We start from the raw sequence: 24,468 nt of genomic DNA on the forward strand, positions 1-24,468 counted from the left end.
ATGCCAGCCCGGGCTTTCTTTCTTTCTTTTTTTTTTTTTTTAAATTGATTTCAGAGAGGAAGGGAGAGAGATAAAAAAATCAATGATGAGAGAGAATCATTGATGGGCTGCCTCTTGCACGCCCCCTACTGGGGGTCAAGCCTGCAGCTCAGGCACATGCCCTTGACCAGAATCGAACTGGAGGACCCTTCAGTCCACAGGCTTACACTCTGTCCACTGAACCAAACCAGCTGGGGCTGTGCCATCATTTCCTGACATCAGGAATTGTTAGCATTGGGTTGGGGTCTGAAGGATGGGTTTTATAAGTCAAAAATCCTTTGAAATTGTTTTCAAATGCATGTTTATATTCTGGGGAGGTTCATAGTGGATTCTCAAAGAGATCCACGAATCAGCAAAGGTTAAGAACTATTGGTGTAGGGCAAGCGGAGGGAAGGGACCTTATTCACCCGGCAGGAATACAAATGAATGGAGAGTGGCAGGGTAGTGATGATCAGTTTGGTGGCTCAGGGCCCATGGATTTGCAGCTACTGCATCAGCTGACAATAGCAGTTACCTGAAGGCATGTGCACACACATCGGGTTAGAGATGGTGGTCAGGGACTTGCTGAATGAGCAGGGGACAGTGGCAGTGCATCGAGAAATAAATATGTGCTTCAAAGGAACAGCTGCTGGGGTGGAACAGTCCCTGTGGGGAATCCTTGGACATAACTCAGCGGTTCTCAACCTGTGGGTCGTGACCCCTTTGGCGGTCGAACAACCCTTTCACAGGGGTCGCCTAAGACCATCCTGCATATCAGATATTTACATGACGATTCATAACAGCAGCAACATTACAGTTATGAAGTAGCAACGGAAATAATTTTATGGTTGGGTCACAACATGAGGAACTGTATTTAAAGGGCCAGAAGGTTGAGAACCACTGAGTCATAACTGAACACCAGAGCAGACAGCGTTTCCGTGTTCTCAGGACTGATGTCTTTGTAATCTCCGAGAGGGCCAGGTTACAAGGATTTCCAGGGGCCACAATAGACTTAATTTAAGGTAGCTGCCTGGCTCTGGGTGAGGGGGCCCTCTTCAGCTATATTGCCTCTGGTTATGTTCTAGAAGCAGAGGCAGCAAGTCTGGCCTTCCTTAGCCTCTTGACCTACACCCTACATGTTCATCTCTCCGTCATTCTTTTCATGAACTTTGGGGTATTTTTTCATATTATGTCTGTGGCCAGTGCTCTCTGATTCATTTCCAGCCTCGGAGGCCCGGCAGATGGGATACTCAGAATGGTACCATTTGCAGAACTGGAATCTAAGTGGGCAAGAGAAAAATTTGGGATAGCATTTCTTTCTAGGTTTAGGAATCCTAAGCAAGGGTGGGACACTGAGTGGGAATTCTCAGGGAAGACTCTGGATTAGGGAAAGGAAGATAAATTATCTTCAAGATTTGGGGCAAGAAGTGGGGCTGTTTGGCCCAGTATTTTCCTCATTGGCCCAGCTGTAGTTTGGTGACTCTGAGGCTCTCTCACTCTTTTTAAAAAAATATATATTTTATTGATTTTTTTTACAGAGAGGAAGGGAAAGAGTTAGAGAGTTAGAAACAGCGATGAGAGAAACATGAACCAGCTGCCTCCTGCACACCCCCTACTGGGGACGTGCCCGCAACCAAGGTACATGCCTTTGACTGGAATCCAACCTGGGACCCTTCAGTCCGCAGGCCGATGTTCTATCCACTGAGCCAAACCAGTCAGGGCTTTTTTTTTTTTAGTTTTAAGAAATATATTTTTATTGATCTCAGAGAGGAAGGGAGAGGGAAGAGAGATAGAAACATCAATGATGAGAGAAGCATTGATCAGCTGCCTCCTGCTGCAGCCCCACATTGGGGATCAAGCCCACAACCAGGGCATGTGCCCTGACCAGGAGTCGAACCAACCATGACCTCCTGGTTCATAGGTCAGTGCTCAACCACTGAGCCATGCCGGTGGGGCGGCTCTCTCACTCTTCACCACCTCCTTGCAGCCATCTCTTGACCATGGCTGCGCTCCTTGAGCAGGATCAGGCACTGTTTCAGAGGAACACATCCAGTTGGCAATTTTGTTTTCCCCTATGGGAGACCTTCCAGCTGAGCCAGTTCTGACCGTCCCTTTTCCCAACTTACTTTACAGGTTCGGCCTTGGAACTGCTCCACTGATATCCCACTTCGGTGCAGCGGTCCACAGATCCAGACATGAGTCATGACTATTATTTGATCTTGTAGGAAGTAAGACACGCATAGTCACTGGTTTGTTTCCATTCAGGTGCTAATGGCACCTTGTATAAGGTATCCATTGAAAGCATTTCCAAAGGATCAAATATCAGAAATTCAGCTACATCAGGCCGTTTGTTTCCTGGCTACCATAAACTATTCAGTATAAGAATCTCGGGTGCCCTGGCTGGTTTGGCTCAGTGGATAGAGCATTGGCTCAAGGACTGAGGGGTCCCAGGTTCGATTCCAGTCAAGGGCACATGCCCAGGTTTCAGGCTTGATCCCCCGTGGAGAGCGTGCAGGAGGCAGCCGATCAATGATTCTCATCATTGATGTTTCCATCTCTCTCTCTCCTTTCCCTTCAATAAAAATATATTTTTAAAAAAGAAAAGAATCTTGGCTATTTTTTCTTATGTCATGCATACAAGGAATTTTTAAAATTTCATTTCTAATCTTGCAACAATTATATGTCTTCCCCACTTTTCCCTCCTCTTTGAAAACGGCCTAGAATTAAGTCACAATATTCCTAATCTGTAGGCCAATAGTGAACATGCAAATTTATCCTGGGATAGACTATTATCTGATTGTGTGGTATGTCTTTTAATGTCTTGTTCAACGAAAGGCAGGGAGCAGAAGCTGTGGCCTTGACATTATTCTTTCACTTGTTCAACCAGTGTTTGTCTAACAGCTACATTGTGCTAGGACCTGGGGTGGATACCAGGGACATAGAGATAAAAGACACTGTCCTAGGCATGGGAATGCATAGGCCAGCGGGGAGGACGGGGAAATTAATCATTAATGGAAACAAAGTGGGATAATTGCCAGTTGATCAGGAACAGAGTGCAAGGTACCCTGAGGAAGGTCAAGCCTTCTTTCAGTGGAAAAGGAGTAGCTCTTCATTTGATCCCCCAAATTCCCAGTGGATCTTCAGTCTTATTTGTCTAAGTACTATATGCTTTGGGGGGGTGAGGCATTGGATCAGGCTTTGGGGAACACATTTATAAAATCAGTTATATAATGTACTGATTCTGCTTTATAGTGAAAGAAACATATCTATTAACAATTTAAAAACATCAATTTTTATATTTCCTATATTTGCAGATATTAGTTCTGAGGCACAAGTTGGTTGAATATATAATTTTTAGGGATAAGACTTTTCACAATTACTTGTTTTAGAAGAAATCTTTTTCTAAAATAAAGAGCTGAATTATCTTTGGGGAATGTGAAGAAAACAAAATTTCTTATCTATATGTTTTCTACATAATGAAAATAGATTTATGAAGTTTACTTTAGGCCATGATTATAAAAATGAATGTAACATCTAATTGGTTATGTAACTATATTATTTAACTCACTTTATAGAGCACCAGTTCTTATTTTTTTAGGAGTTTTTCACACAAAAAATTATGAAACTTGATTTATGTACTTGTCTGAGTCATTATATACATCTAAAAAATTTATTTCAGAGAGGGAGGGAAAGGGGGAGAGAGAAACATCCATGATGAGAGAGAATCATTGATTGGTTGTGTCCTGCACGCCCCCCACTGGGGATCCAGCACCCAACCCGAGCATGTGTCCTAACTGGGAATTGAACTGTGACTCCTGGTTCATGGGTCAATGCTCAATCACTGAGTCACACCAAGGGAAGGACAGAGAGAGAAACATCAAAGTGAAAGAGTCACATTCCATTGGTTGCCTCCTGCACATACCCTGATGGGGCCAGGGAACCTGCAACCCAGGTACCTGCCCTTGATAGGAATCAAATCAGAGGCTATTTGGTGCATGGGTTGATACTCTAACCACTGAGAACACCAACCAGGGCTGTGATCTCTATTTTTAATAAATGATTGCTTAATTCATGAACAAACAAATGTCACCTAGGCCCAGTTTAGCTCTGATCATTCATACATACTGTTTCAAGATTTTCTGGTCATTCTCTGTGAAGTTCTTTATTTTTTGTTTTTATTTTTTCACTTTAAATTGATTTTTTATTTATTTTTAAACTTTTTAAAATTTATTTTTTGCTGAATGCATTGGGGTGACAGGGGTTAATAAAATTACGTAAGTTTCAGGTATGCCGTTCTACAATACATCATCTGTATATTTCTGTGGAGTTCTTTAATTTAGGGTGATCAATTGTCCTGGTTTTCCCCAGGACTGAGGGGATGTGGGAATATGAATTTTAAAACTGAATCCAAGGGATTCTTGGGTCTCAGGACTTTCAATGTTAAAACCAGGATGAGTTGGTCACCCTATTAATAATTCCGTGATGGATCTGAGGATTGGAGGAAAGACTTGCCCACCTCTGGGTTCCACAGCCAGGGTCACTAACAGAGCACTCACTACCAGAGACCTGAGGGGATGTTTCTATCTGGGTGGCATGGGGTGTTAGACCCCCGACAGACAGGGCCTGTCACTTTGCAAGAAACTCAGTTTTACAACTCATGCCTCAGTGAGCTGGCCCTTGGGGATTTAATGAAAACTTGTAAGTGATGAATTAGTACATCAGAATGTCAAATTCAACTGTTTCTGTTCATTTCCTAGGGTAGCCCCTTCCCTGCTTAAGACACCCGAGAGGGAATGAAAAGTGAGCCAGTCGCAGTTGGCATGACTGGAGCGGGTATTGTATAGTGAATTTTAATTACTTTCCACTGCAGAGTGCCTGCCCGGTTCTAGGGAGATCTAGAATGCTTGTGGCTGGTGGAGACCATGGGTACGGCTTCCTGGACGGATCCCCAGCTGTCCAGCGTCTGTGCTTGTCCTCATCACCCCTTCACCTCCTCTCAATCCACTTTCCAAAGTTACGATCCCCGAGTTTCAGATTCGTTCACCCCACTCTGCTTTGGGTCACGTGCTTCCTGCTACTAGGTCTCTGTCTCATGCATGTTCGAGGGCCCCTAGGGTCACATCACATGGAATGTTCTCTGAACATTACCTTTAATTGGCTCATTTTCTTGTCTTTGTTTAGTCAGAAAGAGGCCCCATCCCAGGCTTGAGCATTTTGCCTTCTCTCCAGTGTTCCCATCGGCCGAGTCTCTCACTGGGACTGCTGCTTTTGCGGCTTGCGGTCTCTCAGACACCACAGGGATTTTTCAGCACCAGCACCACCTGCTGCCCTGATTCCCGGAGGCCTCTCTCCCTTTCCACCTGGCCTCCTCCCTGCCCTCTAGTTGACACACGTTGGGGTTTGCTGCTAGCCAAGAACAGGGAGGGGCTGCGCTGGTGTGGGGTGATGGGCCATCTGGAAATAGCTCTGGGGGAGGGGCCTGGCGCTGAAGCTGGCACTGAGGTATTAGACTGTGCTTATAATGCCTGGCACTCAGCAGTCAGAAAATATCTTTGCAGGAGGCTCTTTGCAGATCCAATTAGTTCTCCCTCCCCGGGAGGCCCACTTGCGTAGGGCGTTCACTGTTCTGGGTTGGAGACCATAGTACCATCCACACAAAACTTTTACTCTGGACTAGCTGGGTGTTTCTCTGCCTGGGGCTCCTGCAAAGGAGGGCCCTGGGATCTTTGTGGCCTGGAGGTGGGCCAGCTGGCCACTCACATGTAGTAGCCTCACCACAGCTGCCACCTTATGATCCCCACTCACGCAGATGCCCCCAAGAGATGAAATGCTGGTCATCAGGGGCAGGGGCCGTAAAGGGAGAGGAGCGAGGCGAGGTTAGCGTGGTGCAGGGGCCAGGGGTGGAGCCAGGAAGGGACCCGGTGCAGGCTGGTTTTCCCTGAAGTCAATCTCCCTCCCTGACTGGGAGGATCTCCCTGCGTCAGCCTTGGCAATCGATAGTGATAGGCTCGTGCTTTGACTGTTGTAATGACAGGTTTGTGGCCGCCCTGCCCAGGGCATGGCTTCTGACTGCCTGTTCTCTGCCCAGGAACCTGGCAAGGGTTCCCTTTGTTCGTAAGGGTCTGGCCTGTATGCTGTTCTGGTTACAGAGCTTTATTAAAGATAATAGGTTTGTGAAAGGAAAAGTGTGTCCCAGGCCAATAGTAAGGGGAAAATGTTTTTAACTTGCCCAAAGTTCCTGGGTGCTCTTCAGCCTCTATTGCAGCGATTCTCAACCTGTGGGTCTCGACCCCTTTGGCGGTCGAACGACCCTTTCACAGGGGTCGCCTAAGACCCTCCTGCATATCAGATACTTACATTACGATTCATAACAGTAGCAACATTACAGTTATGAAGTAGCAACGAACATAATTTTATGCTTGGGGGTCACAACATAAATGAGGAACTGTATTTAAAGGGCCAGAAGGTTGAGAACCACTGCTTGGGAGCTGCAGACACCTTTTAGGGCCGTGTGCTGAGCTCTGCCAGCCCCAGTCCCTCATCTGCCTTGCCCGATCCTCCAGCTTTGACCGCAGACAGCGAGGGGTGGTGAGGGTAAGAAGGCAGACACAGGTCCCCAGCTACTCTGACCTGGGTAATGGGGACACTTTGTAGGTGTCCCTGTAGTCAGCTGAGGCTGACACCTCCTCCCCTGGATTGCAGCTGCCCTACCTGCACAGGTGTTCAAGGTCCCCACATCCTCTGACCACTATGGGCCCATCCAATGGCTCTAAAAAAACTTCAGAAACGGGATGATTCTACACCAGTCCTGTAAGTTATCACAAAAAGCAGGCTGAGGCCAGTCAGGCAAACCAGGGTTCGACTCCAACTCTGCCATCCACTAGCTGGGTAACTTGGTAAATCAAATTCTTCGCCTGTTTTCTCATTTATAAAATGGGATTAATAATAATATCTACCACTTCAGAGGGTTGTCATGAGGATTAAACAAAATGTTTAGTACTTAACCCAGTGCTACACATGTTACTGCTACTACAATCCTTACCTTTGGGGTGCATAAGGGCCTAAAAGGGGCCCTACAATCCACCAGTCTATGGACAACCTGCTTTGCCCTTTTGATCCTGAAGATCTATTTATTTATTTATTTTTAAAAATATATTTTATTGATTTTTTACAGAGAGGAAGGGAGAGAGATAGTTAGAAACATCGATGGGAGAGAAACATCGACCAGCTGCCTCCTGCACATCTCCCACGGGGGATGTGCCTGCAACCCAGGTACATGCCCTTGACCGGAATCGAACCCGGGACCTTTCAGTCCGCAGGCCGATGCTCTATCCACTGAGCCAAACCGGTTTTGGCTGATCTATTTATTTTTAAGAGAGAGAGAGACATTGATGTGAGTGAAATATAGATCACTGCCTTCTGTATGCACCCCAACTACTATACCTGGGTATGTGCCCGGAACGGGAATCTAACCCACAATCCTGGTATATGGGATGACACTCCAACTGAGCCACGCAACCGGGGCGATCTGGAAGCTGTAGATAACTATGCATTTACTACTTTCCTGCCGTCTTTCACCAGAAGTGGAAGGCACTGGCCCTTTAAATAACCAGACCACCTGAGAACAGAATCATGGCACTTAAACTATGGGCCCATTTTTGGCCCTGCTTAGTCTAGACTTCAGGTTTGGTTTCCTGACTTAATTGTCCTAGGCTCCAGCTGCCTGACCAGTGACTCTCCTGGCCCGGCTCTCAGGCACCGCCCCACTTGCTGGATTAAAGCCACTGGGCGGACTCAATAGAGTCTGGTGGTGGGGGCGGCAGCTGTAGGCCTGCTGCCCTGACAATCAACAAGACACTCTGATGTGGGAATGTGAACCTGGTGGAACAGTCACCTGATCCAGGGAGGGGTGGGAAGGGACTGGGAGCTAGGGTGTCAGATAGAGAGCACAGCAGTATCTATAGGCCTTTTTACGCTGGAAACAACTTTCTCAAGTGGGCCAACCCCATCCCTGTTCTCCAAAGCTAGGCAGGAGAAGGAAAAACCAGGGGACGCTATTTGCTCAGAGCTGAGGATGCTAGAAATGGGGGAGGACCCTGTCAGTGATGGGGAGAGAACAGGCATTCCGCTTCCCCCAGTTCCCAAGCCTTCAAGGAGACCAGTGATTTGATTTATATCCAGTGCTTTATTAAACATAGTCTCATCACAGGACAAAGACACGTGTCCCCACGCCAACAGCGAGTATACGGATGTGTGTTTATGAGAAAGAAATGTGCGAGGTCCCTGATCTGTGCTCTGAGGGGTGGTCAGTCAGGCGGGGCCCGGGCCAACCAGTAAGGCAGATGAGGGTCTCTGTTCTGGGGGACTCACTGCTCCTGGGTGCCCCAGGAGATGTAGTCTGGCCCGCGTGGCGGCATGGTACTCATCGATGAGCTGCTGCACAATCTCCCTGGATGTGTCCAGCTCGTCAAAGTTCTCCTTGAAGATGTCCTCCTTTCGGAACTGCTCCAGGAAGGCCTCCCGCTTCCGCAGCTTGTCGTACTGGCGACAGGTCCTCTCAAAGAGCTTGAGGTGTGCAGAAGGCAGGGGGTCAAAAAGAACTTTGAGAAACAATATGGCCCAGACAGCCAGGGAACCACGGCTGGGCTATCTTCACAGTAAAAGAGCCGGAAGCAGAGCAGCAGGGATGCAGAGAGGTGAGCACAACCAGGAAAATGATTATGGGGAAATAGGTGCAAACTGTGAAACTCACCGAGGAGATGCTGGTGTGGTTGGCCATCATGAGCCCACTGACCCGGTGGGCAGAGGGCAGGTAGGGAGACTTCCTGGACAGGGCCACTTGGATGCTGGCTGGGCCCCAGGGGATGAAGTTGGCCAGCTTCCGTTCCCGGATCCTCTGCAGGCTCTTGTGGACCTGGGGTGGGCACAGGGGTGGTGGTGGTCGCCTCTCCTCTACCCCTGCAGGGTCCAGGGTGGAACGAAGGGGCCTCACCTACCTGAGTGGGATCCACCTCCCCCTGGATGATGTTGAGGATGGCGATGTAGCAGTGGTTGGTCTGCCGGTCCCGGCCGGTGGACACCATCACGTTCTTGGGCTGCAGCAGCCGCCTCATCACATCCAGGACCGTGGTCTTCCTCACACTGGCCACCTGAGGGGACAGTGGGCCCCAGGGACCAGGCCAGCACTCAGGGCACAGTCCACAGATGCACAGACAGAGAAGAGTAGGCAACACATGGCCCCCACCAGACTGGGGGCAGTACGGCCTCCTTGGGGAGTGTCTTTAGATTGAGGCCTATACTGAGCCTCTGCTGTGGGATCAGGAATCTTAGCCTCCTCAGCTCAGCAAGCTCATGGCCCTGTGCAGGAGCATTAGCAGCTCCCATACAGCCCAGACCCTGCAGGGAGCCAAAGGCAAGGCAGAGAGGAGAGCAAGTCAGCAAGGAAGTCTTACAGTCTGTGCCAGTCCCTGAGCACAGAGCCTCCTGGGGCAGCAGGGAGGAGAGAGAGGCTAGGTTAGAGGTTTCTGGGCCCAGGGCCAGTGGGGCCTGAGACACTGAGGGCTGTTCTTACCGACTGGTCCGTGGTGAGGGGGGTGTAACCAGTCATGAGGAAATGGAGCCGGGGCGTGGGAATGAGTGAGGCGATGAGGCCGATGAGGTCGTTGTTCATGTAGCCAGGGTAGCGCAGGGTGGTGGTGCTGGCTGACATGATGGTGGACACCTGGAGACAGGGATGCCATGTCATGGGTCTTGGCCTGGTGAGGGGGGGTGCTCCCTTCCCAGACAAGTGTTCCAGTAGGAAGGGGTTCCAGTCCAAAGGAATCCAGAAGTAGGGGCTCACCAGCTGGTTGATCTGGGAGAAGGATGGGTTCTGGATGTGCAGGCGGTCTGTGGCGATCCGGTTCAGGGCAGTGTTGTCCAGCACCACCTGGGGGGACAGAAGAGGGTGGCAGAATTTGGGGATTAGAAAGAACAGGAGCTCGGCCTGAGCCTGGGCTCTGAAGCTTCATTTCTCTTGAGCCTCAAGCCAGAAAGACTCATTGAAAAGGGACTTGCACAGGACTGAGTCCAGGAGGCCTTAGAATGGAATTTTTTTTTTTATATATATATTTTATTGATTTTTTACAGAGAGGAAGGGAGAGAGATAGAGAGTTAGAAACATCGATGAGAGAGAAACATCGATCAGCTGCCTCCTGCCCCCCTCCCACGGGGGATGTGCCCGAAACCAGGGTACATGCCCTTGACCGGAATCGAACCTGGGACCCTTCTGTCCACAGGCCGACGCTCTATCCACTGAGCCAAACCGGTTTCGGCAAGAATGGAATTTTTAAATGCATGAAAATGATGAAACAGGCAGGGGGGGGTGGGAGTAGGGAAAGGCAGGATCCGGGACTCACCACACAGTCTGCGTTCTGGGTCAGCCTCTTGAGTGTGAGCAGCGAGTTGTAGGGCTGGACCACCACGTCGCTCATCTCGTCCTGGTTGGGAAACACTGAGTATGTCTGCACCAGCTTCTTGGGGTACCTGGTGCGGGTTGGGAGAAGAGGGTCAGGGCAACAGACTGTAGGCTGGGTAAACACGGGACTTCCCACAACTGTCTGGAAGAAGCTAAATCTGGACGGGGAAAATAGTAGGGGCTACAGAACCAGTAGAGAAGGAGGACTTGTCTTTGGAAGTCTGTAACTTTCCCAAAGGGCAGAGAGACATGTTAGGACCTAGGGTTCCAACTCCAAACTGTCCAAACTTCCTAAACCTTCATCTCTTCATCGAGGGTCTGAATTCTAGGCTCTGGTTCCAAGCCCCGGGGGTGGATTGGTTCTCATCATTGTATCTTAGCTTTCCTCACTACAAGAGGAACTAGAAGGTCCCTTTCCTGCTCCAGTGAATAGGAAGGTATATGTGAAGGGACTCCCAGTTACTTGGAAAACCAAGTCCTCCCAGCCCCTTAAAACACAGACGTACCTGTCATTCAGCCGTTCTAAGAGGTAGGAGCCCAGGCCAGAGCCTGTCCCCCCGGCGATGGAGTGACACAGCACAAAGCCCTACGCGGGAGAGGGGTGGTCAGCGTCCAGGATTCTGGCAGAATTTCAAACTGAACCCATGCCACAATTTCCGACTCCTATTTTTCTGAGCCCTCTCCTTCCACTTCCCTCCCCCCACATATAGAGCTTAGGAGACTCTGCCTTATTTCTCGGGAGGTCTGGTGGCTTCTGTCCAGTGCAAAGGGCCTGGTACCTAGCAGGTGGCTTCTAAAGGGTGTTACTAAGCTTTCTCTGTCACTTCCCACCAGCATTCCTGAGACACTTACCTCCAGACTGTCACTGCCATCTGCCTCCCGGTCTATGATGTCAAAAATGTCCTCGTGGATTTTCTCTCCCTGTATAGACATGGGGAGGGTCAGAGTGGCAGGACCACGAGACAAAGACTCTGACATCAGAACTGCCTCCCTTCTTCTCCTTATAGCACCTACACATCCTGTTTTGGAGCACAGTGGCCCTGCTTTTTTATTTGCACTGAGAGGTTAGGAGCAGGCACTCTTTATCCAGACTACCTAGGTTCATATATTAGGTCTAGTTCTATTTAGCCGAGTGACTCGGGGCAGGTTACCTAAACTTTCTACACCCGTCTCATCTGTATAATGAGGGTAATAATACAGGTCCATAAAGGCTTATCTAGAATCTTTGGGGGCTTATGTTTTGGAATTCAAATGCTTCAGATTCTAGAAAGGTAATATAGTACACATAATGTATGTTCAGTAAAATGCCAGTGGGGGGTCTGAGGTGCGCTAGTCAAATACATGAACATTTCTGCAAAGAAAGGTATGAGTAATGACAATAAATTGGACACGCTCCATTGAGAGTTTTGCTGCTAAATGAATTATAAATCAACTTTTGCTTTCAGCTTTCAGAGTATTTTTGGGATTCTGGGAAGGCAGATAAGTGTCTGTGGGTTGTTGGGAGGTTTAAATACTATATGTAAAGCATTTACTATGGCCTGGTACACAGCACTAGTGTAGTCTGTTAATTATACGACATAGTTGACTTAGAGAAAAGAATTCCTCTCACTCACATCTGTCTCTCTCTCTCTCCTTTTCCCACTGCCCAATTTCATCTCTCGGGGAAGCCACAGGGCCTGTCCCCACACAGGAAGGGTGTTTCGGGTCCTGCCAGGGAACAGCAAATGACCTGGGAGAATCCACTGGCCCAGTTGTTGCCAGCTCCTCCTCCGTGCTCTGACAGGTAGATGTTCTCTGGGTTGTAGAGCTTGGCGTAGGGGGAGTTGAGGATGGAGTGGATCACCCGGGGCTCCAGGTCCAGCAGCACAGCCCTGGGGATGTAGTGCTCATCGTCTGCCTGTCAAAGGGAGTCCAGGACAGAACCCACTCAGCAAAGGCCTGCCCAGTCCTCCGTCCTCCCAACTCTGGCTCCTGCCTGCCCTCCCTCCTTAAGCCAGCCGCCCTGGCCCCTGTGCCCAGAGGATTTCTCAGCACCAAGCCTCTGCCCTGCCCTTCAGGACCCCTGGGCAACTGCAGGCTCTGGCCAAGTAGTTGGAAGCACCTGGTAGAAAAAGACGTCCTTGCGGTCAGTGCCCTCGGTGGCGAATTCCTCCACGATGCCCTCGGGGCTGATCCCATGCTCTGCGCACAGTTGTTTCCAGAACTCGAACCCAACTGGGGGGAGGGTGGACGGGGGAGAAAGAGGATATCTGGGTCTGGGCAGGTTCCAGCTAGGAGCTGGGGGACTGAGCACCTGGGTCCAGGGATAGGAAGTCAAACTTCAGGGGTCTCCCATGAGAGAGGAAAGGGCTGTATGCCAGAGGCTGGGCAGGGGAAGGCCCCTCGGGGCTGGGTAACTGGACACTGGGTGAGGCATGTCCGCCCTGACAATTCTGGGAAGGGCAGATGGGAGTCTAGGGTTCCACACTGAAATCCCACTTAATCTAGGGAGCCTGGCTAGTGGAGGGGCCGGAGGTTCGCTCACTCTGATTGCCGCACTGGCCCAACTGTAGGGTGATGATTTCCCTCGGCATCTCTCTTCCAGCACCGGCGCTGCAGCCGCTCCTGCTAGCAAAGCGGCCGCCCGCCAGCCCGCTCACTGCACGACGCAGGCGCCAAACAACCCGCTCCGCCCACAAACTTTCTCCGCTCCAATGAGAAGTGAGAGTTCTGGCGATGGCACTTCCTTATTCCTTTGGCTTCAGTCATGCAAACTGCGCGTGCGCAGCTCCTGATTGGGCTTAGCGCTCGGGAGACGGACGTACTTTGACGCAGCGCTCTCTTTGGGTGGTTGCCCAGAGGAACCCTTGCGCAGGCGCAGTGTCAAGGGACACCACCTCCCCCGCCGAATCCCGCGTCTGCGCAGTTGGTGTTATTGTGATTGTCAAGCCGCGCGGCCCCGGATGTGGTGGCTGCCGGGGGCAGATGGCGGAGGCAGAGGGGGTGGCCACGGTCCCAGGCCCAGCTTCGAGGCCGACTTTCCGGGGCCGCGGCGCTATGTCAGGCTCCTTGGAGAGGGACCAGCAGGTTGAGGCGGCGCAGCGGGCCCTGGTGGAGGTGCTGGGGCCTTACGAGCCTCTGCTGAGCCGGGTGCAGGCGGCACTTGTTTGGGAGCGGCCAGCCAGAAGCGCCCTGTGGTGCCTGGGGCTGAACGCGGCTTTCTGGTGAGAAACTGGACCCTCGGAAACCCTCCGAGGCGGGAATGCGTCAGGTTTCTCTAGGGCTGCACCTCTCGCCTCACCTGTTTTCTCCGCCGCATTGGCTCCTTCCTGATCTTCCTTCACTTCCTCCCACTCCATCCCGCCGGCAGCCTTTGGCACCGCGGTTCTCCGCAGGGCCTTCCAGTTGTCTTCCTTGTTTTACCTCCTCCCGCACCCTCGCCCCGCACATCTGGCCGGAGCTTCTGGTAACATCTGGAGCCTCCCGCTGTGGGCGAGGGCGCCTCATTTTAGCCGGGGAAAGCTGGGTCCCTTTCAGGCCATCGCCTCCTTTCTCTGGTCCGCTCACAGGTGGCTTGAGGACTGTCTCCGGAGATGTCAGCAGTCGTTCTTGGGGCAGAGGCGGGAGGCGGGAGGCCTGGACCGGGTGTCCAGAGGTGCGCTGAGTGAGACAACACGCCCGCGCGGTGTGGATCGGAGTGAGCACGGGTGGATGTACTTCCGCCCGCTCAGGGAAGTTTGTGAGGTCTGAGGGTCACCAAGAGCCTCCGAAACTGCAACTTGAAAGTTACAAGCTTTTAAAGAACAGTTAGGAAATAGTGATGGTGAGATTTCACCCTTTTGGAAGGCACTTAGGATTGCCACGCCTCCCTGTCCCAAGGAGTTAGAGCGGCATCTTTAGCCATTAGAGGCAAGGAAACGGAGGGTGTCTACAGTGTGTGTGAGTTTTCCTGCGCTGGAAAAGGGGGGCTATAAATATACTTTAAGAATCTGCTCTCTGAAAATGGGGGGACTGCTGCTTCCCTCAGTTGTCATCACCTAAAGGGGACTTAGATTTTCATAGGATGTACCAAGGATCTGGGGAAGTATAATTGATCAGGGGAACTGAGGTGTGTGTGTGTGTGTGTGTGTGTGTGTGTGTGTGTGTGTGTTTGGAGGAAAGGGGGTTCCTACAGCTGAATGAAATAAGACTATTCTGGATAAGCCTAAAACAGAACAAGGTATGTGTTTCCAAATTTTTTGTTTTTGCTCACAATAGCTTTCCTCTTAAAATTCTTGGTTTTAAAACCAAAACATTTCTTATCCTTTCTCCGAAAGAAGATTTTCAGTCAGCTGTAGCAAAACATTTTCCAGTTCATTGTCAGGAAGACACAATGTTTAGCTATTAAATTAATCCTCTCACAGTTTGAAGAAGACTCGGGTTAAAGTTGTCACAGTGGCCTCTGCCATTTGTTGCTTCCAGAGTCTAGCAAACTCGATGATAAACTTTTTTTTTCTTTTTCTTACAGCAGTCTTCATTATTGGGGTGGGGTGGGGTGGGTGGGGGATAGTGCTTCTTCCTAGATCCCCAGGTACCTACTTCTCTCCTGTTGTTCTCTGTCAGAAACCCGTAACCTCATTCAGAAGTGTTTACCCAAATGGTTGTTTCTTTCTTTCTGCACCCCCATCTCAATCCCAAACCCCAGACCATTCAGTCAAAACTTCATTTCCTACATTAGGATTGTACTCATAGAAAAAAAAGTTGTCCTCAATAAACCAGTTTTGTATCAAAGTATGACTGGCTGATCTATAAAGGAATCCTGATAAACCAAGGATTTATTAGTGCACATGGGTCGGTAGCATGTAAGTTATTTTTGGAGGGGACTTTCTACATGCCCCTTGCCTGAGAGCTTTTTGAAGTAGAATGCAGGTAGAGGTCTACATATAAAGAATTGCTCTGACTGAGACACATCTTTAAATGTTACAGTGTTAGCCTTAATTTGTTCACCCCCAACCGTGTTACCTAATTTTATTAAGTTATGTTTAGAATCTCACTCAGATCCCCCCTTTCCTACTCCTAGTCTCTCTCTTTTTAAAAAAATATATTTTTATTGATTTCAGAGAGAAAGGGAGAGGGCGAGAGAGAAACATCGATGATGAGAGAATCATGGATTGGCTGCCTCCTGCACGCCCCACATTGGGGATCAAGCCCGCAACCCAGGCATGTGCCCTTGACCAGAATCGAACCTGGGACCCTTCAGTCCACAGGTGGATGCTCTATCCACTGAGCCAAACCGGCTAGGGCCCTACTTCTAGTCTGTTAAAGCATTGCTGTGATTGGTCTTTGTCTCCTGGTAGCTTGCCTGCTGTGTATCCAGAACAGTTCCTCTTGTTACATTCCCATCACATTCTATGTAGGTGGGAGAGAGATATAGCAAAATGAGGGTATGACTCTTGATGCTGAAAACAAATGGGTAAGCCGTTTATGGCGAGTACAGAATGACCGGTGGTATTGAGGCCCCAGAAGCTAAGGTAGATTGGCATTGGAGTTCATAGGATTCTTTGTTTTAGTACCAGTAAATGTGCTTCCTGGAAGGTAGTTTGAGGTTTAAAATGAAAGTTAGACTTCACATTCCAGTAGCATGGTACTGAATGTGGATGTTGACATTTCACTTTGGAATGTTGAAGAGTGGCTGTTTAATTTTGGACATTTTATTTTATTTTTTAAATAGGTTGTGTGTTTTTTTTTTAAATTGATTTCAGAGAGAGGAAGGGATTGGGAGAGTGGGATAGAAGCATCAGTGATGAGAGAGAATCTTGATTGACTGCCTTCTGCATGTCCCTTACTGGGGATTGAGCCTGTAACTTGGCACACACCCTGACTGGGAATTGAATTGTGGCCTCCTGGTTCATAGGTCGATGCTCAACCACTCAGCCTTGCCAGCCGGGCAATCAACATTTAAAATGTTTAGGAACCACGAGGATCATTGGCTCAGGACAGAGAAAAATCAAATCTGAATATTTTTTGTTATTTGTTTGTGTTTTTCTTTATCCTTGCCCAAGGATTTTTTTCTTTTTCTCTACTGATTTCTAGAGAGAGTGGAAGGTAGGGAGGGAGGGGGGAGAGAGAGACAGAGACAGAGACAGAGAGAGAGAGACATGGATGTGAGTGAGACACATCGCTTGGTTGCCTCCTGGCATGCCCCTACTGGGGCTGGAGAATCTGCAGCCAAGGTTTGTGACCTTGACTGGGAATTGAATCCTCAACCCTTTGGTTCGAGGGCTGGCGCTCTAACCACTGAGCAACTGGTCAGGGTGATTATTTGTTCTGAACAATGATATATCACTAACTGAGGTGTGTGTTTTAAAATACATTTTGAGGCATGATTGGGTAGGAGTATAAAAAAATCAGAATTCAGGAAGGTGATTTAGCTTTTAAAGTTCTCTATGCTCAATGAAGGTTTTTCTGTACCTGTGAATGTGCCCTCTTATATCTTAATAAAGAAAAAACAACATAAAAGATAGAGAGAGATGTAGATGACTTGCCACTACAGTATTCCAAGGCTTTCACTCTTTAAAAAAAAAAGTGTTTTTTCAGATTTCAGAGAAATTATGGTGCCATCAGAGATCTTCCAGCCCATTTTGCTTCTGGTCACTGATACATTATTATCACTAGGATAATAACAGTCATGTCAGGCCTTCTTTCCAATTGCTTGTCTTTTTTTGTTTTATTTTTTCTTTCTCCCCCAATTGCTTGTATTTTCATTATCCTTAACATCACCCATAAATTAAATGAGTGATTTGGGAGAAGAATATGAGTCAGCAAGAGTGTATCCTAAAAAAAAAAAAAAAAAAAAAGTGCATCCTGACAGGATCAGAAAAGAACATGTTTGAGTAACTTTTTAGTTTGACTCAAATCTAGGAGATAGGGGAAGACAAAGGAGCCCTGGAAATGTGTGAACATATGGTTCAAGGAGGGCTAGATGACTCTGAACTCCTTTCCAGTTTTCAGCATTCTATGATTCTAGGTCATCTTTATTATTTTTTAAAATTTATATTTTTTATTGATTTTCAGAGAGAGATAGAAACATCAATAATGAGAGAGAATCATCGATGGACTGCCTCTTATAGGCCCCTTACTGGGGATGGAGCCCACAACCCAGGCATGTGCCCTGACAGGGAATTGAACTGTGACCTCCTGGTTCATGAGTCAACGCTCAACTCCTGAGCCACACAGGCCAGGCTCTAGGTCAAACTCAAAGGCTAACATGGGCCAAATAAATAAGGCATGCGGCCCACGGCCCGTGAGTTTGACATGCTTGCTCTAGGTGGTCTTTAAATTGCAGATACTGATTTAGAGCAATCTACAAGTTGATTCCCCGTTGGGATCTGCTTTTACAGTCACTAGTCTGAGTTAACCATATATCATATTCTAGGGGATATTATGGAATATGTTGTTTTCACAATTGAAAAAAATAACAACAAGGTCTTCCCCCCTCCCCCCAAAAAACCTATCCAAATTTAAAGATGACCCAAAAAGTGATTAAAAGTATATAGCAATTCTGATTTAAAAGGTTAGAATTTGAGTAAAAAACAATAGTGAGGAACGGGAAGTGGAAGGGAGGGCCCAGTTAAGTAGAGACATTTGTTCTGTGAAAAAAATTTACACATCAAATTTCAGATGAAATCTATTGAGCAAATGTTTCTGATGATAGTCTTTGGAGGGTTTTTGTTGCGCTTGGTAGCCAAGAAGACTTCCAAGGATGCTTTGGGGTTTTTTGCCTCTTTTGCTATCAGTTTATTTTTATTTTTTTATTTTTAGAAAGAGGGAGACAGTAACATCGATGTGAAACAAGTCGATTGGTTGCCTACTGCACGTGCCCTGACCAGGGCCTGGTGGGGAGGCGCTTGCAACCAAGGTACATGCCCTTGACTGGAATCGAACCTGGCACCCTTTGATCTGTAGGCTGACACTCTGTCCACTGAGCCAAACCGGCTAGGGCTTGCCATCAGTTTTTATCTGTCCTAATTATAAGGTTGGGTGCTTTCTGTCCATTAACACAAAGTAGGTCAGAGCAGCTAGTTGATTTCATTTCTGGTTTTGTGCAACCAATAACTATCACTACATGACATAGATTGGGTTAATTTTTTTCATTCTAATTTATAGTGTCTGGCTCATTAACTAGACAGCCACAGTCCTGTACAACAATGGGCTTTTTGTCTCTATAGGATGGTATGGTTCTAAAGTGCCACTGAGCTAAGCTTACTCTGTAATAACAAAGGAACCCAGAAATAGTGTCTTCTTTGATTGAAAATAGACATGTGATCTATACTTTGTTTGGTTATAGCATAAGCTTTATGATTATAGCAAACTCCAATTTATGTGTACTAAAATGAGGGTCCATGGTATAGTTAACCTGAAAAAAATTGTTTAGTTTTGGAATTCTCATGATTTTTCTGAAAAAACAAAAAAACAAAAACAAAACAAAACTCCCTTTCTCTCTGAAATCAATAAAAATATATTAAAAGGATGTTTACCCTCGCCATAACCGGTTTGGCTCAGTGGATGGAGTGCTGGCCTGGCAACTGAAGGGTCCCAGGTTCGATTCCAGTCAAGGGCATGTACCTTGGTTGCGGGCACATCCCCAGTTGGGGGTGTGCAGGAGGCAGCTGATCGATGTTTCTCTCTCATCGATGTTTCTAACTCTCTATTCCTCTCCCTTCCTCTCTGTAAAAAAAAATCAATAAAATATATATTTTTAAAAAAAGAATGTTTATTCTCATTGGTAATAAAAATTCTAAGGTAAATAAAGGACAGTGAGTTATTAATTTGTGCTTATTAGGTTTTTAAATTTTATTTATTTTAGAGAAGGAGGGAGAGAAAGAGAGAAACATCCATTTGTTGTTCCACTTATTTATGCATTCATTGGTTGATTCTTGTGTGTCTTAACGGGAAATGGAGCCTGCAACCTTGGCGTATCAGGATGATTCTCTGACCGACTGAGATACCGTGCCAGGCCCTAAAACTTTTTTTTTATGGAAACTTTAAAACATATGTAAGTAGACAGAATAATATGTACCACCATACACCCAGCTTTAAACATTTTCACTTCATGGCCAATTTTCAGTCTTATTACCCCAATTCTTTTCCTTCTTGAATTTGAGGCAAATTCTAGATGTCATATCATTTAATCTGTGTTTCAATATGTATCTCTGAAAAATAGACTTTAAAAAATTCTACTGCCACTATCACATGTAAAAAATTAATGATCTCAGTCAGTGTTCAAATTTCCAATTTTCTCATAAGTGTCTTTTTTTTTTTTTAAGCAGTTTGTTTGGGTTAGCAACCAAATGAAGTCCACATATTGTGACTGCTGTTTTTTACATCTCTTACTTCGTTGGTGCCCTTTCACTCTTCTTTCCTCTTTGCAGTGAATTTGTTGAAGAAACCAGTTTGTCTTGTAAAATGTCCTGCAGACTAGATTTCCTCATCTGTGGCTTAACATGTTCTCCTGTGCTCTGTATTTCCTGTAAATTAGTAATTGGATCTAGAGGCTTGATCAGATTCCGGTTCAGAAAATGTTTTTGTAAGAATGTTTCATAGATGATGTATTAATTTCATTTTTATTTTCTTGATTACTTATATTTTCTAAGCTTTCTCCAATCAACATGCTTGGCTTTAGAAATAAGAAAAATAAATATCATAAGGAAAAATTGCCCTGGCCAGGTAGCTCAGTTGATTAGAGCGTTGTCCTCATATGCAAAGGTTGCGGTTCGATAGCAGTCAGGGCACATGCAGGGATCAACCAATGAATGCATATGTGAATGGAATAATAAGTTGTCTCTCCCAGATCAATTAAAAAAACACACACATATAAGGAAAAATTGATTGTGAGCCCACAACGGGTAGGAGTAATGGCCTATGGGCAGTCCCCAGATTGAATAATTCACTTGTGACTATCCAGAGTTGACTACATTTGCAGTTGTTTTTGTTAAGTTGGAAACTTCTCATGCTGATTAGATTTGCTGAGAAATGTCTTGCATGTTTTATTAAACTTGTACACTGTTAAAGCTGCATGTAAATTTTTTCTGTCTGTGTGAATAGACATTTTAGGATTAAGCTAATCCAGAGGACTCTTCTCTTATTTTCCTTCCATCCCTTACCTATACCAGTTTCAGAAGTACTTTATCTTCAATGGTGTCTTGTCCTCGAACATAGTGGCAGTGGTTTTTACAGGCAGGCTTTCACATTACCTTCATAAAAAGGCATTATGTGACCCTCAGTATATCCAAAACACACCTATCCAGTTGATATTCCCTTTTTGTTTAGGAATTTAGTGTTGAGGGCTGGTAGGAAAGGTGCACACACTTAACTGTATAGACCCCTGAGGAAACATTGATATTTTCTAGTTACCTTGGAGGGATCAACTCTAGTGGTTTGAGGTGCTCTTTCTGTTAATTAAGTTTTTATCTACATGGAGGAAAGTATTTTCCCAAGAAATGTCATTTTATTCCACACAAAATCTTCTTCCTTTCAAGTTCCTGCATTGGCTTGTTCAACAAAAGGATACATCTGGTCCTAAAATGGACTTGTGGACCAGAATTAATCTCACTCAAAAAGATGTTAGCCTTCATGACCCAGAAAATACACTCTTTGTAAAACTCTATACTAATTTACCTTCAAAATCCAATACCCTTTGTCATAAAAGGCCCATGATGTGACTCCCACCCCCACCTCTCTCCTTGTACTCATTCCCTCCCTTTGTTCTTTTTTTCTTTTTATTATTTTTTAAGATACATATTTTTTATTGATTTCAGAGAGGAAGGGAGAAGGAGGGAGAAATAGAAACATCAATGATGAGAGAGAATCATTGATTGGCTGCCTCCTGCAAGCCCCACACTGGGGATTCAGCCCGCAGCCCAGGCATATTCCCTGACCAGGAATCAAACTGTGACCTCGTGGTTCATAGGTCTAAGCTCAACCACTGAGCCACACCGGCTGGGCTCCCTCTGTTCTTTAAGTTTCAGTTCTGTCAAACTACTTGTCTTAAATATGTCCTGTCACCTGATTGTTCTCCCTGTCTGTCATCTCCTTCCCTACATCCTTTGGCCATGTTTTCTTACCATTTGTCTTTCAAAGCCCATTTAGATGTCCTCTTCTTTGTTATTACCATGTCATATTATGTTGCAAACACACACAGACACACAAATACACTTGAGAGTAAGGTCCGTGCCTTACTCTTTTTCATAACTGGACTGCTTACTAGGCATTGGCATGTAATAGGCACTCAAATGTTTATGGAACTAAGTTGAAGCATAGGTTGGGGGCTATAACAGATGACTAAAAATAGTTCAGGTCTTGGAGAAACAGTGTTTTCATTGCCATCATCTTTGAAAAACTGATCTTTCTTAGGAGAGCTTAATATCCTTCCCTCCTCCAGTTTATATTTGTGTTAGTAATTATGATCGGGGAAGTGGAGATGGCAGACAGTGCGGATGGCCTCCCGAGAGAGCCCATTCACGCACTCTGGAGAAAACAGCAGTCGCGCCACTCTTGCTCCTGGGACATGGAGGCAGCAGCACTGGGAAGCTCTAAAGCCCTTATCCTTGGCCTTGTTAAATTGGCTTGTTTGTGGGGATGATGAACTGGCTTTGGAGAGAAGATTAATGGCCTGGGGCAGCTCTGGAGGCTCATTTCTGTTAAGCTGCCCTTGTTCTGTAATTTCACATATAATTGCAGTATCCTTTCAGTGGTGGGGTGGAAAAATTGGAATAGGGTTGTCCCTTGTGACTGGATTTCTAAGTTCTTGTTTCATTCCATCCCTTATTCTTTGTATAGTTTTAAAAGTTATATAACATGGATTCATGTTTATTGAAAACAAAGTACAAAACTGTCTAGAGACAAAAATTAAAGTTCCTCTGCCAGTCCCTATGTTTTTGTGTATTATATGCACACAGGTAAAGCTTTTTAAAAATTATGATAAGGATTGTACTCTTGGTATTGTTCTGTGATTATGTGAAGTCATTAGGTCATGTTGAGTTGAGAAGTGGTCATTTATAACCAACCCTTGGTAATCCTTGTTTGATCAATTGCTGTGATAATACCTAATAACACTTCAGTAGTTCTATTCAATTTTACAATGTATTAGGTGACTTGTATTTTTTTTAAAGCAGGATCAAGTATGATATTTTTGTAGATGATTAAGTATGTTGTTTCTAATACCTGCAAACAATCCTGCAAGATTTATTATTAAGTCACATATAGATGAGGAAACTGAGGCTTAACGAAGTTAAGCTAATTTACTAGTATTTAAAAAAAATTTTTTGAGAGTATGTTTATTAAAGCTTAAAGGAAGGGCTTAAGATAGAAGAGGCAAGACAGTAATAGCAGTGAGCCTAAGTGGAACTGCCTTGGCCCTTTAGAAAGAAAGTCACAGAAGCAGAAGTGAGTCATCTGGACTGTGTGGACTCAGGAAACAAGTTACTGAAGCAAAAGAAGGGTCCTTGGAGAAAGAAAACAAAGATCCGTGCCTTAGGAAATAAGGAGGGGGAAGGGGAGAAGAAGGTACAGAATGCTCCAGAGAGAGAGAGAGAGAGAGAGATTTGGAACAGGGTCCATTCAAGCAAATCTAACTTTAAAAGCCATGCCTACCCATTGGTGTGGCTCATTTGGTTGAGTGTTGACCCATGAACCAGGTCAGGGCACATGCCCGGGTTGTGGGCTCAATCCCCAGAAGAGGGCATGCGGGAAGTAGCCAATTAATGATTCTCTCTCATCATTGATGATTCTGTCTCTCTCCCTTTCCCTTCTTATCTCTCTAAAAATCAATAAAAACATCTTTAGAAAAAAAGCCATGCCCCACCCTAGCTTGTTTGGTTCAGTGGATAGAGTGTCGGCCTGCAGACTGAAGGGTCCTGGGTTCAATTCCGGTCAAGGGCACATGCCCGATTGCAGGCTCTATCCCCAGTAGAGGGTGTGCAGAAGGCAGCTGATCAACCATTCTCATCATTGATGTTTCTATCTTTCTCTTCCTCTCCTTCCTCTCTGAAATAAATAAAAATATATTATAAAAAAAACCCAAAACAGCCCTAGCTGGTTTGGCTCAGTGGATAGAGCGTCGGCCTGCAGACTGAAGGGTCCCAGGTTCGATTCCGGTCAAGGGCATGTGCCTTGGTTGCAGGCACGTACCCAGTAGGGAGTGTGCAGGAGGCAGCTGATTGATGTTTCTCTCTCATCGATGTTTCTAACTCTCTATCCCTCTCCCTTCCTCTCTGTAAAAAATCAATAAAATATATTAAAAAAAAACACACATGCCTAACTGCCCTACTGAACCACCAATCTGGTGATATATTCGGCTTTCCTCTCAATCTTAGAATAGTGTTTCTCAAACTATCTTCTGTGGTAAGGACTAGTGTTATTTTTCCTGATCTGTTGCAAATCATTACTTTTGTAAAATACAAAACAAATGACTTATTAGACAAACTAACTTTAAAAAGGCATAAGCAATTCAAGCCAAATGTATTCTTAGATTCAAAATTACTAGGTCAAATTGTTATACAAATTTCTAAGTGCTTACTTTCAATTTCCATGCTTATTTCCCCACAGACTGGTGAAATCAGCCCTGGAGTACAGACACTCTTCAAGGCATTACCTTGGAGGTGTTAGGGTTTTTTATAAGTATTTTATTGTGAAGAATTTTTCATGTATGCAGAGGTAGAGATAATAGTGCAAATAAAGAATCCCATGTACTATCTTCCAGCTTCAGCAGTTATCAACTCATGGTCAATCTTCTTTCACACCCTTGCCAAGCTATTATTTTAACACAAAACCCAGACATCATATCATTTCATTCATAAATATTTTAGTAAATATCTCTAAAATAATAGGGACTCTAAATTTATAACTTCCATAACATCACACCTAAAACAATTAATAATTCCTTAATATATTCAGATGTGCAGTCAGTGTTCAGATTTCTCAGATTGTTTATAACTATCTGTTTATGATTGATTCCTTCAAATAACTAGATTTCCTTC

General features: G+C 45.9%; 2 protein-coding genes across 2 annotated transcripts in view; one reads left to right on the forward strand and one right to left on the reverse strand.

Annotated features, from left to right (window-relative positions):
* Positions 1-8,183: 8,183 nt before the first annotated feature.
* On the reverse strand, positions 8,184-13,399 carry LOC102418360 (tubulin gamma-1 chain). Its single transcript, XM_006092350.3, is given in 12 exon segments — positions 8,184-8,420; positions 8,422-8,583; positions 8,771-8,932; positions 9,015-9,167; positions 9,590-9,739; positions 9,860-9,946; positions 10,416-10,542; positions 10,981-11,060; positions 11,327-11,395; positions 12,204-12,371; positions 12,576-12,688; positions 12,999-13,399. Coding segments are annotated over 12 exon segments (1,356 nt in total). The 5' UTR covers positions 13,048-13,399; the 3' UTR covers positions 8,184-8,384.
* RETREG3 (reticulophagy regulator family member 3) overlaps positions 13,395-24,468 on the forward strand; it is a 22,092-nt gene continuing 11,018 nt past the window's right edge. The window contains exon 1 of the mRNA XM_006092349.3: positions 13,395-13,677. Coding sequence (XP_006092411.1) covers positions 13,439-13,677 — 239 coding nt within the window. The 5' untranslated portion in view covers positions 13,395-13,438. The remainder of the gene's footprint in view (positions 13,678-24,468) is intronic.

This window comes from Myotis lucifugus, unplaced genomic scaffold (assembly GCF_000147115.1).
Source record: "Myotis lucifugus unplaced genomic scaffold, Myoluc2.0 scaffold_100, whole genome shotgun sequence".
Lineage (NCBI taxonomy): Eukaryota > Metazoa > Chordata > Mammalia > Chiroptera > Vespertilionidae > Myotis > Myotis lucifugus.